This window comes from Lynx canadensis, chromosome B3 (genome assembly GCF_007474595.2).
Source record: "Lynx canadensis isolate LIC74 chromosome B3, mLynCan4.pri.v2, whole genome shotgun sequence".
Taxonomy (NCBI): domain Eukaryota; kingdom Metazoa; phylum Chordata; class Mammalia; order Carnivora; family Felidae; genus Lynx; species Lynx canadensis.
In genome coordinates, this window is record NC_044308.2 from 116,042,613 (window position 1) to 116,060,188 (window position 17,576).

Consider the following 17,576-nt stretch of genomic DNA (forward strand, 5'->3'; position numbering starts at 1 on the left):
GGAGGGCGGGCGGCGCGGGAGAGGGGGAGGGAAGGAGGGAGGGAGGGGACGGCAATCCGAGGAGGAGGAGGAGGAGGAGAGAGCAGCCTCCCGCAGCTGGCGAGGAGAATGGGAGTGCGGGGCGCCAGACCGCCGCGGGGTGTCACGGCCGCGGCCGAGCTCGGCAGGCGCGGAGCAGGCGCCCGCCGCTTTTAAAGCCGGGAGGGCGCGGCGGCGGCGGCGGGCGGATCGCGGCGCGCGCGGGGCGCCGGGCGGCGGCCGGATGGAGAGGAAGGGCTCGGCGGCCGCGGCCAAGGGGAACCCGAGCCCGCCCGCGGCCGGCGAGGCGCAGCGGCCGCCGCCGCCACTGTGCGTCCCGGGCGGTGGTGGTGGCGGCGGCGGCGGCGGCGGGGTCCCGACGCGCGGCCAGGTTGGGGCGGCGGCCGAGCCCGCCGAGTTCATCCGGCGGGCGCACGAGTTCAAGAGCCAAGGGGCGCAGTGCTACAAGGACAAGAAATTCCGCGAAGCCATAGGCAAATACCACAGGGCGTTGCTGGAGCTGAAGGGGCTGCTGCCGGCGCCCTCGGAGCAGGAGCGGGACTCGCGCGCGGCCTCCCCGGCAGGGGCCCCCAACCCCGGCCGCCTCTCGGAGGAGCAGAGCAAGACGGTGGAAGCCATCGAGATCGACTGCTACAACAGCCTGGCAGGTGAGCTGCGCCGCGCCCGCGCCCCTCCTCCCCTGCCCGTCCGCCCCCCACCGGCTCTCGGGTCCGAGCCTACCGCTGCGGCGCGCCCGCGCTGCCCGCTTCCCCGCTGGCACCGTGCTGCTCCGGGAAGGAGAACCCGGGAGGGGGGCACTTTGGAAAAAGTGACTTTTAGGATTATACCGTCCAAAACTCGTTGTCATCCCGTGTCCCTTCCCCCTCGTCCGTCGTAAATCTCACTTAAAAATAACTGGACACACAGAAGGGGACCCAGCTGGCCTGATGGCGATCGCTGCTGCTACCGCTCACCAGTGGACCTGGGTCCAAATGCGGGAAGTGGCGCCCAGGGTGGGCACCCGCACCCACCGCATGCCCAGTGGCTGCCCTCCTCGGGTATCATTGGCACCAGAGCTCGCCCTCACCTTGCCCTCAACTGACCGCATCCCAAAGGCTAAGGTCCTTCCCCAAGTTCCCTTGGCCTCAGTAGCAAAGGGCAGTTTGCCACGAGCCTTCAGCATCTTGAGCAAAATGGATTCCAAAATGCCACTTTCTTCTCTCTCAGCTCTGCTGGGGCCCCCGGTTGCCAGGTGAAGAGAGCGATCTCAAAGGGAAGCTAGTTCATGGTTGAGCTTGAGCTGTGTGTAACATCCTCCCTCCCTGTAGCGCTGGTCCTCTCCCCAGCTGGCTGCTGGGCCTGATTTGGAAAAAGGGGACCCTTCTGTTGGGATGAGAAGGCGAGATACACATTCCAGAGTTCACTTTGGGGATTTAGGTCAAAGTCAGACATTTTTAAAAATTTAACTTTGGCACAGGAAAATGTAAAACCTCACAAACAACAACAAAAACAAAAGGAAGAGTCTGGGTCTTTCCAGGGCCTTGCTGTGAGAAGGTGGGAGATGTTGGCAGACGCGATGACCTTATATTTGAAAGGCACTCTCTACTCCTCTCTCACCCCATTTGATGGGATTTGGGCATGGTCCAGCTCCTCTGGCCAAGTAAAAGGCCATTCCTCCTAGTTCCTAACCCTTGAAGTTGCCTAAAACTAGCTCCGGACAGTTGGGGCAGAGTCACTTTGAGAGAGTGACTGGGTGTGGCTGGGGATGGTGGATGTGTGTGGGGTGCAGGCGGTCGGGGCATGAAAAAAACCTGGCAGTGATTCTGCTCTGTTCCCTTTGAGGTTGCTAGTGCCAGCCTGCCTCTGTCTTCCCGTGATGCCATGTCCAGGATCATCCCGACCCAGGCAAAACCCAGCCACTTTATGAATTGTAGTTTGCAAATGTAAAGGATTAATAGACTGGTGGTAGTAGCAGCTGTAAAAATGGTGGTGCTAACAATGATGGCGGCAGATAAAGGAGTGGTATAGCCAGATGGACTATCTTGGTCCATCATAACGTACAGCTTGATTCTCTTTATTTCCTGTAAGTCTCTGGCATCCTTGCTTCCGCCTGATGAATAGTTAAAGGGCAGAGTGGCCGTGGGTGGAGGAAGAGGCACTCTGGATCACTAATGCGGCGGTTTCAGAGTGGTAATGGAGTCTTAATATTTAGTGTTGTCCATGAGCATTCTAGGCTTGCCCCTCACCCCACGCTTTTGGCTGCTGGCCTGTGGCTAGGACTGCCCATCTCCTACCACAGAAGTGGTTACATTTCCATGGTGAAACCAAAGACGTGTCCTGGGTCAGGCGAGCCCAGTCAGGGTGGGGCTCAGGTCCCGCCAGCTCCTCCTCACCCTCCCCCCACCCCACCCGCGCCCCAGGCACTTTGGAAAACTTCTGTGGTGGGAGAACGGGGAGTACAGGAGCAGATTTCCCCACTGCTGCCTTCTCCAGCACTCACCACTCTTCATATTAATACTTTATTGTGTGCACTGCGCTGGGCACTTCACGCACAATGTGCTTTTTAATTTTTTTTTTAATGTTTATTTATCTTAGAGAGAGAGAGGGAGACAGAGAGAGACAGAGCGCGAGTGGAGGAGGGGCAGAGAGAAAGAGAGACCTACAGAATCCGAAGCAGGCGCCAGGCTCTGACCTATCAGCACAGAGCCCAACTCGGGGGCTCAAACTCACGGACTACGAGATCATGACCTGAGCCCAAGTCGGACAGCTAACCGGCTGAGCCACCCAGACACTCCAATGCACTTTTTAATCTTTACACCAACTTGCTAAGAGATTGTAGAGAAACAAAACAAAACAAAACAAAACAAAAAAACAACCCAAGGTTCCAGAGCCATTCAAGTTCAAAATCAATGTTCTTGTCATCACACCTTGATGCACAAAGTAAGTGTCTCTAGGCCTCTGTCTCCCTGAATCCAGGGTCAGGTGGGCTTTAGAGCCCTACCCTTGAAAAATTCTGTTGGGGGATCTGAGCCCTGGTAACCAGGAGGAAGTAATACAGTACCTTAATTCAAAAACCTGGTAGGGCTATTTCTAAATATTTTCAAGTTTTAATGAAAAAGAAAAGAAGAGTAATTACAAGCTGAGCAGTCGTGTCAAAGCCAAAATCTGTATACTGTATAGAAAATTCAGCTGGGAGAGGGGATCCTGGAAGTCACCTGGAGAGGGAGAAGCCTGATGTTGATTTCCTTTGGGATAATGCATTAAATCTGTTACTACGATCTCAGAAATTCTAGCTAATAGGAAAGTATCCTTTCTTGTCAGATTACAAAAGTAATACGTACCTATAAAGTGTTTTTTTCTTTTAGAATATATCAAAAAGTTTAAAGAAGAAAATACCAAATTACCTTTAATCCCACCACCTAAAGGCATTCCTTGTGATGTATTTTCTCCCTGTGTTTTTTTTCCTACACATAAACGTAAACTGCTCGCAAAGCAAGGACCTCCTGTATCTCCTGCTTTTATTTCCACTTACCATTATGCCAGGAACACTGTTACGTTTCATTAAAATCTTGTTGTGAAGATTGTTCAAAATGGGAACATGAACATTTTAAGTGTGGGCTTACAATTATCATCGGATGGCAAGGGAAGAAAAGATCACTGTTATTGTTGTCAGTGACACAACAGTGCAGTGTCGCCCATAATGTACCCTGTCCCCCTCACGCCTGCTAATAGGAAGGAGACAGCAGCTGCACATTCTTTCTGGCAGAAAGGCAACTGACCCTTCCATCTGGGCCACAGTGCCTGCTGAGTGGCCCAGCCAGCTCCTGGTGGAAGCAGCCTGAAGATGTTCGTGCCCACAAGGATCTGTCCTCCTATGATGTCCTATGGACATCAGCTGTCCATAGAGGGAGATGTTTGGGATTTGGAAGGAACTTGGACTAGCCCAGAAGTACCTAGAGGATTAGGCTCTGTTGCCGAGGGCATCTTCGCACCAAATAAAATGCTGTGGTGAGGCTTCTGGAGAAAACTTAGATCTGATGAACCCTGGTACTCTTCATGGAAGGTTCTAAGAGAATAACAAGAGGGCAGCTAGAATGTGCTAAGAAATGCTAGTCTAAAAATCCACTTAGATGACTCGAGGAGGTCGCATGAAGGGTGTGAGAGCAGTTATCAACGTGCCCATAGTTGTGGTCCATTCTGGCTTGGAGTCCCTCCTGATTAGGAGGGATCTGGCCAGTGCCTCAAGACCCCTGGATTTGATTTTACCTGTCTTATTCTTCAAGGAATTAAAAAAAAAAAAAAAAAAAAAAAAAAAGATGGGAAGCATCCTGTTCTTTCAGAATTTCAAATGACTTTGACACAGTGATTGAAAAGATCTCTGACCTGCCTGGGGAGATACAGGAATCTAATCCTTACCAAAGCTGCCAAGGAAGCCTGTGTTGGCCTGGTGATCGACTCCTGTTGACCTTGAACAAGACACAAGACTCCCCTGGGGCCTTGGAATGTTTTGTGCAGAATCTCTTGAAAGGCAGGGCCTTTAGCTCTACATGATTCCTGTGGGGCTGTGGTGGCCCCAGCTGGGGTGTGATCAAAAGGTTGCAACATGTAATGACTTTGTTGGTATTTTCAAATGATATTCGAGACTCAAATGCCAGTGGTAAAGATGCGTGCCAACAGGCCATGGCATTGGATCTGAAGGCTAGATGAGAGTCAGCTTGTGCCTCTATCACTGGCATACCCTGGGACTTTGGTTAAGCCCATACCATGTCATTTTACCCATTTTCCCATCGATTTAGAGCTATGTTTCAGAGGGGTTTTTAATTTTTTTATTTTACCAAAGGGACAGATAATATCCACTGATCCCAACTGAAGCCCCAGGACAGGGGTGTGACAAGGCCTAGAGGAGTCACACTGGGTAAAGGCCTGGGATGGACGTGCCTTAAAGCCACGGGACCAGAGCTGGCTACATAATTTATGGCGCCTAGTGCAAAATGAAAATGTGGAACTCCTTGTTCCAGAAGCAGGGAGAAAGTATCATTAAAGGTGTTAAGAGATAAAGCTTTTTTCTTACTTTCAGGATCTGTCTTTCTCTCTCTCTCGACTTGACATGGTGCTTTTATTTGCTATTTAATGTCATTGTAAGAAAGTTGAAATTTTAAATTATTGGCATGAATGTCACTGTTCATCTTTATATTGTGCGATGCTAGTTTTAAGTGCAGATGTGAAAGCACTTACGTTGTGCGTGAAATCACATAAATTACGCAATTCACATTTTGTAGCTTATACAGGCATATGTAGTTTCTTCTTGCTAGAATAGTGGAGATGCTGACAAAACAAAATCAACTGGCTTTATTTCATTTCTTTGTATGCATTCTTTTTTTTTTAATGCTTTTTTTCTAAGATTATTATTTTTTCTTTGGAGAGAGAGAAAACGATCTGGGGAGCGGGGCAGAGGGAGAGGGAGAGAGAACCCTAAGGAGGCTCCGAACTCAGTGGGGAGCCTGACTTGGAGCTTGATCCCACGACCTTGGGATCCCAACCTGAGCTGAAATCCAGAGTCAGACGCTCAACCGACTGAGCCACCCAGGCACCCGTCTTTATTTATATGCATTCATCATGTGTGCACTTTCCACCAAGTTTGGCTTTCTACTGACTAGGGAAAGGAACAGGGACTATTCCCTACTCTTACCCTACTCTTTGCTTCTGTGTCATCTCTTTCAGCACAAGTGGTTGGCTAGTATCCAGGGAAGTGACATAAGTAAGAAAGGATAGGAGGGGACTTGAGGTCATTTGTGCTTCTCACTGCTTTCTTTCTGCATGTGTAGCAATTTCTGGGTTGAATGAGAAGCATACCTCTTGGGGCTGTTAGCTGGTCTGCCTGCTGACTTAGTTACATCCCTGACAGTCTTACCTTGTACTCGAGCTGGGTCTTGATGAACTCTTACGCGCTGTGGGCCCGCTGGAATTCTGTGCTCATGGGGCATCATGACTGCTCTATGCAAGTGGGGCTGCACAGAATGGCTGTGCCTGTCTCCTCTGCTCCTGTTTGTGCTTCATTCCCATCGAACTTCACTTACAAAACACAACTCCAAAGATAAAGTTGTTAGGAATTTCCAGGAAGCAACAGCAGAGCATTAAGCCCAGTGCAGGGCCCTTCTGAGCACAAGTCCTGTGTGATTGCGTGAGTCACCCACCCTTGAAACCCCCCTCAGTGGAATACCAGAAGATGACTGACTGGGTGGAAACATTCTAAGGTGGACAAAATTAGATCTAGACTCTGAGGCAGGTTGTAAGACAAAGGGCGCTCAACAGAAGTTGATGTGGAGCCAGAGAACCAAATATAAAGATGGATGGATTACAAATGCAAGAATTCAGTGGTAAAAAGGGAGATGATGAGCTAGAGTCAACGTGTACCTCAGTAGCCAGAAGATGAGTTTTGGGGTTAAGGATTGGTCAAAGGAAGGGGAAAGAAGAGGGGTTTCATGCTGAGGTGCTCAGCCAAGAGCTTGCCATCTGGACAGGAGAGCTTGACTGGCCAAGCCATCGCTGGTCCGAAGCTGTTCCTTGGGCAGCATCTTTGCCAATAAATCTTTGCCTGTAAATGTGGCTTCTGAGATCGTGTTCCAGGAGAAGATGGGAGAATTGAAACTTGTAGGATGCTTTCAAGGAAAGAACGTTCTGAATGTAGGCTTTGGGCTGAGTTTCAAGAGTGGATTCTGGGGGCACCTGGGTGGCTCAGTCGGTTAAGTGTCTGACTTTGGCTCAGGTCATGACCTCATGGTTTGTGAGTTCGAGCCCTGCGTCAGGCTCTCTGCTTCAGATCCTCTGTCCCCCCTCTCTCTGCCCTTCCCCGTGTTCTCTCTCTCTCTCTCTTTCAAAAACAAATAAACATTTAAAAAATAAAAATAAAATAAAGTAGATTCTGAAGGTCCTTAGTTTACCAACAAGGGAAATGAGTTGGGTGGCTTTTCGCCGGCAACTCTTTAGGACACCTTAAAGTCAAAGTCCCTACAGCAAAAATACATGGGAGTGTCCCATCCAAGGCAAGGGGACTCAGCTGCAGTGAGGAGAGGAAGGCCAAGATCTGGAGCATCCAAACGTTGCTACAGGAGCTTTACAAGTTGTGAGTGACCTCCAGATGGGATATTCCCTTCTTACAGCCTATCTCTTTCACCACCAGCCTATGTCTACTCCAAATAGCTCGGATAAAAACGAAGTGTTTCAACCAACCCGCCATCAACTTCCTGTTTCCCCAGTGACTTTGGGAAGTCAGATGTTCATGTTGGGAACAGAGTTTTCCATTTTCACCAAAATGGTTAGTCCTGCTCCAACTACATAGCCACAACCTCTAGCACTGACAGTGGTACCAGACATAAAAAAGCCAAAGATAATGCTACAAAAGATGAAAGGAGTTTAGCCTTCTTGCTGGTATTCACGTGACCTTGAAATCATTCATTAGCAATGTAAAACTCATTCCCTTTCTCTTATACATAGACATTTTCATGTCAGCAATAAAATGATGCCAATGTCTAGTAGGATCCAAACCAACACTTCCCAAATATTTTTGAAAACGAAGCAGGATGTGTAGTGCCAAGGTAGGTTGACTTGAACTAAAAGCATCTCAAGTTGAAATGTATCCAAGTGGACTTTCCCTTCCCTTTCTGCCAAAAGGACATTCAAAGAGTACTCAAGGGACATCTGGGTGACTCGGGCGGTTAAGCGTCTGACTCTTGATCTCAGCTGAGGTCTTGACCTCAGGTTGTGAGTTCAAGCCTGGCGTTGAGCTCCCTGCTGGGTGTGAAGCCTACTATGAATGAATGGATGCACGAACGAACGAATGAATCAATAAATAAAATAGCGCTCAAGTTACAGACAAGGTTTACATGGAGGAAGCTCATAGGGCAAATGTTTCCCTTCCATGGTGTTTCTGTATATAAAGAACAAAAATTGAGAAGTGGTGCTAACTAGCTATCTTCAGAGTTATGTAAAATCAGAATTATGATTTTAGATTTGGTTTGGGACCCCAAACCTTACTTACGTGTGTGGATTCCCTTGTCAGCCTGACCAACCTGGCATCTAGTATAAACTTAGGTACTTCCAACAATAGAGATACTCACCACCACCACAAAATAACAACTACAATAATAAAATTTTAGTAACAATCATGGAGCTAAATGGCACAAAAACAGACACACAGACCAATGGAATAGAATAGAAACCCCAGAACTAGACCCACAAACGTATGGCCAACTCATCTTTGACAAAGCAGGAAAGAACATCCAATGGAAAAAAGACAGCCTCTTTAACAAATGGTGCTGGGAGAACTGGACAGCAACATGCAGAAGGTTGAAACTAGACCACTTTCTCACACCATTTACAAAAATAAACTCAAAATGGATAAAGGACCTAAATGTGAGACAGGAAACCATCAAAACCTTAGAGGAGAAAGCAGGAAAAGACCTTTCTGACCTCAGCCGTAGCAATCTCTTACTCGACACATCCCCAAAGGCAAGGGAATTAAAAGCAAAAGTGAATTACTGGGACCTTATGAAGATAAAAAGCTTCTGCACAGCAAAGGAAACAACCAACAAAACTAAAAGGCAACCAACGGAATGGGAAAAGATATTTGCAAATGACATATCGGACAAAGGGCTAGTATCTAAAATCTATAAAGAGCTCACCAAACTCCACACCCGAAAAACAAATAACCCAGTGAAGAAATGGGCAGAAAACATGAATAGACACTTCTCTAAAGAAGACATCCAGATGGCCAACAGGCACATGAAAAGATGTTCAGCGTCGCTCCTTATCAGGGAAATACAAATCAAAACCACACTCAGGTATCACCTCACGCCAGTCAGAGTGGCCAAAATGAACAAATCAGGAGACTATAGATGCTGGAGAGGATGTGGAGAAACGGGAACCCTCTTGCACTGTTGGTGGGAATGCAAATTGGTGCAGCCGCTCTGGAAAGCAGTGTGGAGGTTCCTCAGAAAATTAAAAATAGACCTACCCTATGACCCAGCAATAGCACTGCTAGGAATTTACCCAAGGGATACAGGAGTACTGATGCATAGGGGCACTTGTACCCCAATGTTCATAGCAGCACTCTCAACAATAGCCAAATTATGGAAAGAGCCTAAATGTCCATCAACTGATGAATGGATAAAGAAATTGTGGTTTATATACACAATGGAATACTACGTAGCAATGAGAAAAAATGAAATATGGCCTTTTGTAGCAACGTGGATGGAACTGGAGAGTGTAATGCTAAGTGAAATAAGCCATACAGAGAAAGACAGATACCATATGGTTTCACTCTTATGTGGATCCTGAGAAACTCAACAGGAACCCATGGGGGAGGGGAAGGAAAAAAAAAAAAAGACGTTAGAGTGGGAGAGAGCCAAAGCATAAGAGACTGTTAAAAACTGAGAACAAACTGAGGGTTGATGGGGGGTGGGAGGGAGGGGAGGGTGGGTGATGGGTATTGAGGAGGGCACCTTTTGGGATGAGCACTGGGTGTTGTATGGAAACCAATTTGTCAATAAATTTCATATATATATATATATATATATATATATATATATATAAATAAATAAAGGCGCCTGGCTGGCTCAAAAAAAAAAAAAAAACAAAAAAAAAACAATCATGGAGCTAAAGACTACCGTGACAAGCCCAATTCCTAGCACCAGGTTGATGTTTTAAGAATGTGTTTGAGGGGCGCCCTGGCGGCTCAGTCAGTTAAGTGATCGACTCTTGATTTTGGCTCAAGTCAGGATCTCATGGTAGTGAGATCAAGCCCCGTGGCAGGCTCTGCACTGGGTGTGGAACCTGCTTGGGATTCTCTCACTCCCTATGCCCCCCCTCACCCCACTCAAGTGCACACGTGTGCACTCTGTCTGTCTGTCTGTCTCTCTCTCAAAAAACAAAAAAAGAGAATGTGTATGAAATAAGTGACAATGCTTATTCCAGTAGCTGTCTCATATTAAGGATACAGTAAATTCAATCATTCCATTAATATTAATTGAGCATTTAATATGTACTAGACCCAGGGCGTGGGGCCTGAGTATACAGGAATAAACATGAAGGACAGGGTCCTCCACCTTGTGTGTGTGTGTGTGTGTGTGTGTGTGTATACCACCTACATGTATATAAACATATATAAATTACATATAATTTACACATTTATAAGTATACTTATATGTTTTTAATATATATATTTTCATTTGATCTGCCTTTGTGAGACAGAAAACTTAAACTTGGAATAGCTACGTCACTTATCTGTGGTCACATAGTAGTATGTGGCAAGCTGGGGTTTCTCATCTGCCACTCTGTAATTCCAAAGCCCATAGTCCTAATTGTTCACCTCACAGCCTCCATTTTTAGGAGTTTCTTCCTTAACTACTAAAATTTGTCTCCTTGAAATCCATCCATATTCTGTCTACCCTTGGAGGCAACATAGACATCTCACATAGACTACATCTCTTCACCTTTGTAGTAAGGACAAGCCTTGGCATTTAAAAAAAACATTTTTTTTAAACGTTTATTTATTTTTGAGACAGAGAGAGACAGAGCATGAACGGGGGAGGGTCAGAGAGAGAGGGAGACACAGAATCCGAAGCAGGCTCCGGGCTCTGAGCTGTCAGCACAGAGCCCGACGCGGGGCTCAAACTCACGGACCGTGAGATCATGTCCTGAGCCGAAGTTGGACGCTTAACCGACTGAGCCACCCCAGCGCCACAAACCTTGGCATTTTTAAGGCAACTCACTTGCTCATCTTCCAGTCTTATGTTCTGTAGGTCAAACATCCTTTTGTTGTGATTGTGCCTTCTGTGATTAGGATTCCCATTCCGTGACCATCCCGGGTGGTGAAGAGGCAAGTGGCCTGCATTCTGTAACCAGGTCAGAATTTCCCTGGGTCTTTTGTCATTAGGAAGATGACCTGAATTTGTATGGAGAGGTGTGAGGAGCCAGTGAGGCATAATTTCCAGTGAGCCTAAAGACTGCAGAAGCCCTACCCATATGTCCTCCTCTTTTCTGTCCCCCTTGCTCCAGTTAGGAGGTCCTGAGAAATTTAAGTGGAAGGGTTAAGAGCGGAAACTCATTTCAGCCATTACCGTCTCAGTAATCACTTTGCGGACACAGTGAGAAATGACCCACTAGATGAATAGCATCTGGAATTATCCAAATGCATTACTCTAGACCTGGTCAGTTTTAATGTCATGAGAGGGATGATACCATCTTTTTATTTTATTTATTTTTTTTTTCAACGTTTATTTATTTTTGGGACAGAGAGAGACAGAGCATGAACGGGGGAGGGGCAGAGAGAGAGGGAGACACAGAATCGGAAACAGGCTCCAGGCTCCGAGCCATCAGCCCAGAGCCCGACGCGGGGCTCGAACTCCCGGACCGCGAGATCGTGACCTGGCTGAAGTCGGACGCTTAACCGACTGCGCCACCCAGGCGCCCGTGATACCATCTTTTTAAAATATGTTTCAGTTTTAGTACCGAGTGAGGTTGGCCATGTATTATTTATTCCGTGCAGTGTAGGGCATTTGCAATCCTAACACCCCAGAAAGTACTATTTATTTTTTGGTTAGTGTCTTTATGATCGGCTGGTACTAGGTTCTGACTTTGTGGGTCCAAATGTCATCTCCCAAGAAACAAAATCAAAGAAGCCCCAAAGCCAGCACTAAGGAGACCAGCTGGCCCTGGGTCTAGTGCAACACTAACTGAGGTAGACCCGCATGACAGCTGGGGGCACATTCGCCACATATGTGAACTTAACCTGTTTGCAAAATCCCTGACCTTGATTTTCCTCACTTATTAAATGGGTATGGTCAGGCCGGCTTGACTCACAAGGTGAGGGTGAGGAGCAAGAAGATAATGTATGTGAATGTGCTTCCTAGCCTACAAAGTATTAGAAGTGTAAATTGTCGTTTTAAGTGATATAAATTCGTCCTGAACGTTAGCAATGTGCCTCTGGTGTTGAGGAAGGGACGGCGTGTGTACTCAATGCTCCAGATTCTTATTTGGCCCCTGAATCTCAGAAATCCTGACCACCTGTATTGGTAGCTCAGACGCAGCAGACTGAGTATTGGAAGGAAACTCACTCATTCATTGAATCTTTACTGTTCACTATGCAAATCGAAATCTTCTCTGTTCTCCTCCAAACATGGCACGGGGGCAGTGGGAACTAGGGTTCTAGTCTAGGGTCTGCTGCCCACTTGCTCCGTGACTGTGGACAAGTCACAGCACTCTAAGCCTCCGTTTCCCCAAATGTAAACAGTGGGGGTTGGGCCAGTGCCCTCACAAGTGCTGGACTGTCTAGGATTTTGAAGGCCTTTCGGCGACTCCTCCCCCCCGCCCCCCGCCCCGTGTCCCAGCCTCTCTTTCTGGGAGCAGATTTAGGAAAGAGACAAGAAACAAGCTCTCTTTTATTCTAGTTTACTGGTATGTGCTGACAAATAGCCATGAAAAGATCTCAACTAAGATTTCCAAGGCAACCCTTGCAAATATGGGAGTAAACCGAAATAAGGGACCTCACAGCCTCCCGGGATGATAGAGTCAGACAGAGGGTCTCTGCCAGAAACCAGGGTAAGTGTTGGAAGCCTATTTAAAATGCCATCTGGCCCCTGGACTCTTAATGGATGTCACAAAATATCACCTGTTACTGCTCTATCTTCCCAGATTATTTCAAAATTCAGACTTCGATTTGGAGCAGGCAACAGTTGCTGGCTAAGTTAATAGTGTCTCAGACAGTTGCTGCCCTTGGCCCAAAGCTAAAGATCCCTCAGGAGTCTGGGGTACAGCCAAGCATTTGGGGATATGGTTCTGGGCCTCATGCTCACCCTGAGTCAGAGATGAGCTCCTTGCTCAAATGGATCTGCACCCTCAGGCTGTGGAGGCCGCTGGGTCATTGGGAACTCGTGTAGACTCTTCTTTACGCCATTATAGGGAAGAAGGGCTGTAGCCCTGTGTGTGCCAATGAGGATGGGAGGGAAGAGAGAGAACACAGAGGGACAGACACAGGGCAGTGTGGCCTCATGGGAGAGAACTTTACTTAGTATGACAGGATCTAGGTTTGAATCCTGACTTCCTGTGGACTCCTCCATTAACCCCAGGCAGGTCCTGACCTCTCTGAGCTTGTTTCCTTTATAGTATGGGAGTGATAATATGCAGCACACAGGACTGTGATGGTGATTGAAATGAAATGACACAGCAGGCATCATTAATAAATGATGGCTTGTGTAAATCTAACCCCTACTCAGGTAGGGACCAGGACGGGAAAGTATGTGAGACAGGAGGGACAAAGGACCCTGCAAAGGAGGTTATGGGGGCGAATGGGAAGCAAGTGAGCAAACAGAGGAGGTCAAAAGAGAGGTCAGTGGCTTTAGGGCAGGGGAAGTGACCAAAGTGTAAACTAACAGCCTTCAGTGTGGGTGTTTCGAACCTGGTGCGTTCCTGGGCCCAGGAGGCTGAGTGAACAGGTAACCCATCAGGCTTCCTCTGAAGGGCAGCAGAGCCAGAAGCAAGGGCCGCTGGGACATGGGGTCTGTGCCTCCTTGCAGCTTCTCGGGATACAGGTTGGTCCAGGAGACAGAGACTGCTGAGCTCTAGGCAGACGTGTTTCGGCATGAAACTGTATCAGCAAATAAGGTTCGGTTAGAGTCCGTTCTCTGCCATTTTCCATCCTCTACCTCAGGATCCTCTGACCGTCTCTTTGAACTGAATGAGTGGGGTTAGAACCTGGGCTCTCTCACAAGTCAGACCAGTTCAGAGTCTGAGAGCAGGGTGTAGGATTTGCCAGGGAGAGAAGACGCATGCTGTGATCAGTTGGGTTCCCTGGGGAGCCTAACGAGCAAGAAAGCTTACTGGCGGGAAGGGGACACGGAGGAAGGCAAGGCCTCCTTGAGAGGAAGACATCGGAGGGAGAGGCTGTGAGGCCGGTAGCCTCAGGCCTGCTCTGTGTGCTCTGTTGTGCCACATGCTGGTGCCAGCTTCCCAAGCTTCCCTCCTGGCGTTCCACGAGGAAGGCCCTTCACTTGCACAGGCATCCTGAGAGTGAACACACTAGCAGGCGTGTCCCTTGGACTCTCCTGGTAATCCGCCCTTGCAGGCGTGCCTCCGCCATGATGCCCAGGGCCCTCTCATGGCCCCAGGTCTTTCCAAGTCAGGGCCCCGGGAACAGGCAGAGCTTTCGGCTCAGGACACCCTTCAGAAGCCTTCTCTGCACTCTTCTTTGGAGTTCTACCCCTGCTCTCTTTGAAGACATAATGGGCGGAGGTGATTTTTAACATAGTTTTCCAATTACAAAAGTGAAACGCTGTTAATTGTAGAAGATACTGCAAATAAAAGAAATTCAAAGAAGAGGCAACAACTCACTTGTCATCCAGCCATCCTGTCAACTCTTTTCTGTTTGGGTTGGTTTCCTCCCAGTCTTTCTTCTGTGTCCGTATAAACATGTATCAGCTAGCCCACTTCAAGGTCCACCTTTCTCCGGTTTATTTAGGAAGGGAGGGGTTTGTCTTATTTGTGCTGGGGCTACTACCCCCGGGGACCCCTGACTTCCTTACCCTGTCCCTGCAGGATGCCGCTCACTTTCCCCGGGTGTCAGCCAGGGGGCACTTCTTCCCTTTGTGGCCTCTTCCCTTTCACGTCCTGTGCTACTACCAACGCATCAGGCTGTACAGTTACCGAAGGTTGCGGGATCCAAGAGGGTTTACATCTCAAAAACTGAATATTCAAAATTCTTTTTCTTTTAAAAAAAGATGTTTATTTATTTTGAGAGAGAGAGAAAGAGAGCACGTGCAAGCAGGGGACAGGCAGAGAGTGAGGGAGAGAGAGAGAATCCCAAGCAGTCTCCACACCATCAGCATGGAGCCCAATGTGGGGCTTGATGTCACGAACCATGAGATCATGACCTGAGCTGAAATCAAGAGTTGGGTGATCAATTGACTGAGCCACCCAGGTGCCCCGACCGCTAACTTTTTTTTGCAGGTTCCAACATCCTACCATGTTCCTCAGATTCTTTTCTCCCCTACAAACCTTCTGTTTCTTAGAGTCTCCCACTTTCACATTCAGGTCGTTTCACAGACAGAGCAGTTTGCTCATCTTTTTATCTGCCTTATTTGCCTCCAACTCATCTCTAAGTTTCACCTTACCCACTAGAGCAGTTGGTGAGGGTATTCTTTTTTTTTTTTTTTTTAATGTTTATTTGTTTTGAGAGAGAGAGAGAGAAAGAGTGCAAGGGGAGGGGCAGGGAGAGAGGGAGACACAGAATCTGAACTCCAGAGCTCCGAGCTGTCAGCACAGAGCCCAATGCGGGGCTCGAACCCACGAACCATGAGATCATGACCTGAGCCGAAGTTGGATGCTTAACCGACTGAGCCACCCAGGAGCCCCTGATGCGAGTATTCTAAAAAAAGGATAATTTCTTCCCTAAGAGGAACTCTGATGACTGCTATTGCAAATTCTCCACCTGATACACACACACACACACAGTTATTTTTCACAAGATTCACATTGTACTGCACAAATGTTTACAACCTTTATTTTTCCACCGATGTTTTCCACTAAGAATGTCTTTTCAGTGTCATGAAGTATTTTTCTACAGCATGATTTAAAAAAATTTTTTTTTAACGTTTATTTATTTTTGAGACAGAGAGAGACAGAGCATGAACGGGGGGAGGGGCAGAGAGAGAGGGAGACACAGAATCAGAAACAGGCTCCAGGCTCTGAGCCATCAGCCCAGAGCCTGACGCGGGGCTCGAACTCACGGACCGCGAGATCGTGACCTGGCTGAAGTCGGACGCTTAACCAACTGCGCCACCCAGGCGCCCCATCTACAGCATGATTTTAATGTATGTCATGTTCCATTATACCCATGTCCCATTATTTATTTAACCAGTCTTCTACTGGTAGATAGTTTGGTTATTTCCAACACTTTGCTAATATAAACAGTGCTGCCATAGAGAGGCCACAGAAGTGCTCTTTCTGTTACATATGTGCCTGTTAATTAACTTACCCCCAAAATATCTGGTGACATGATGTTTGCACAGGTGCCATGGAAGGATTGTGGGGAAGGCAACAGGAATAGGAGAGAGGATGCTGGGGTCCAAAGGGATGGCGGGCGAGGTCATCAGACCAGGAAAAGCCTTCTTTAAAGTCCAAAAGGAAAATAGGATGGGATTTTGGCTTCTGAGATTTCCCTTCATCCTGGCTCAGAATTCCTGACACTAAGCATGACATGTGTCTTGGCCAGAGCCAGCAAGGTAAACATAATTTCAGGCGATGGGTTTCTTCTATTGCTAGGTATATACTTATCATCACATTCCAAATGGCCCAGCTGCTCCCCCCACCATTCGCACTTCCAACCCAAGAAAGGGATGTTAATGAAGACTCCAATAAGCATTAATCCTGTCCTACCACCCATTCCTATCCTGTGTGTCTACCACGTGAGGTCAAGAATGAGAATTAGGGTGGGGCACCTGGGTGGCGCAGTCGGTTAAGCGTCCGACTTCAGCCAGGTCACGATCTCGCGGTCCGTGAGTTCGAGCCCCGCGTCAGGCTCTGGGCTGATGGCTCGGAGCCTGGAGCCTGTTTCCAATTCTGTGTCTCCCTCTCTCTCTGCCCCTCCCCCGTTCATGCTCTGTCTCTCTCTGTCCCAAAAATAAATAAACGTTGAAAAAAAAAAAAAAAAAGAATGAGAATTAGGGGCCACAGGGAGATAACTTATCAGTATGCCACCATAGCACCTGAGTGGTTCCCTCATGAACAGTGGTATGTCGAAGGCACCAAAAAGCTGAACTGACCTCAGGCTTTGGCATTACACTCTGTTGAGCAGACTCTGACATCTCTTAAAGGACTATCAACATGAGCCTTCAACTTAAAGGATTTTAGATGGGTTTTTCACCTTAGCTCTCTCACCTGCCATGTTAACACCTAAGTGCTGGCCAAGAAAGGCTGAAAAAGAAGAGTGTCAGCTCCTTGAAGGTACCAGTGTCTTTTCAACGCTGTCCATTTTCCTTATGAAGCCCTGGGCATAGGCTGTGATGAATAATTTTTTAAAATTCTTTTAATATTTATTTATTTTTGAGGCAGAGAGAGACAGAGCGTGAGTGGGGGAAGGGCAGAGAGAGAGGGAGACACAGAATCCGAAGCAGGCTCCAGGCTCTGGGCCATCAGCACAGAGCCTGATGTGGGGCTCGAACCCAGAAGCTGTGAGATCATGACCTGAGCTAAAGTTGGACGCTCAACCAACTGAGCCCCCCAGGCCCCCCTGAATAATTTTTTTTAAAGTTTATTTATTTTGAGAGAGAGAGAGAGAGAGCACGAGTGAGTTGGGGAGGGGCAGAGAGCGAGGGAGAGAGAGAGAGGATCCTAAGCAGGCTCCACCCTATCAGCGCTGAGCCTGAAGTGGGGCTTGAACCCACAGACCATAAGATCATGACCTGAGCTGAAACCAACAGTCAGACACTTAACTGACTGAGCCACGCAGGTGCCCCGAATATATCTTTTTCAAATAAGTTTACTAAGAGGCCCTGCCCAAATTGTGT

The 17,576-nt window shown here is 47.8% G+C and overlaps 1 protein-coding gene across 1 annotated transcript in view; it reads left to right on the forward strand.

Annotated features, from left to right (window-relative positions):
* Positions 1–262: 262 nt before the first annotated feature.
* The window catches only part of TTC9 (tetratricopeptide repeat domain 9), a 32,056-nt gene continuing 14,742 nt past the window's right edge, over positions 263–17,576 (forward strand). The window contains exon 1 of the mRNA XM_030319444.1: positions 263–686. Within this exon, the coding sequence (XP_030175304.1) occupies positions 263–686 (424 nt within the window). The remainder of the gene's footprint in view (positions 687–17,576) is intronic.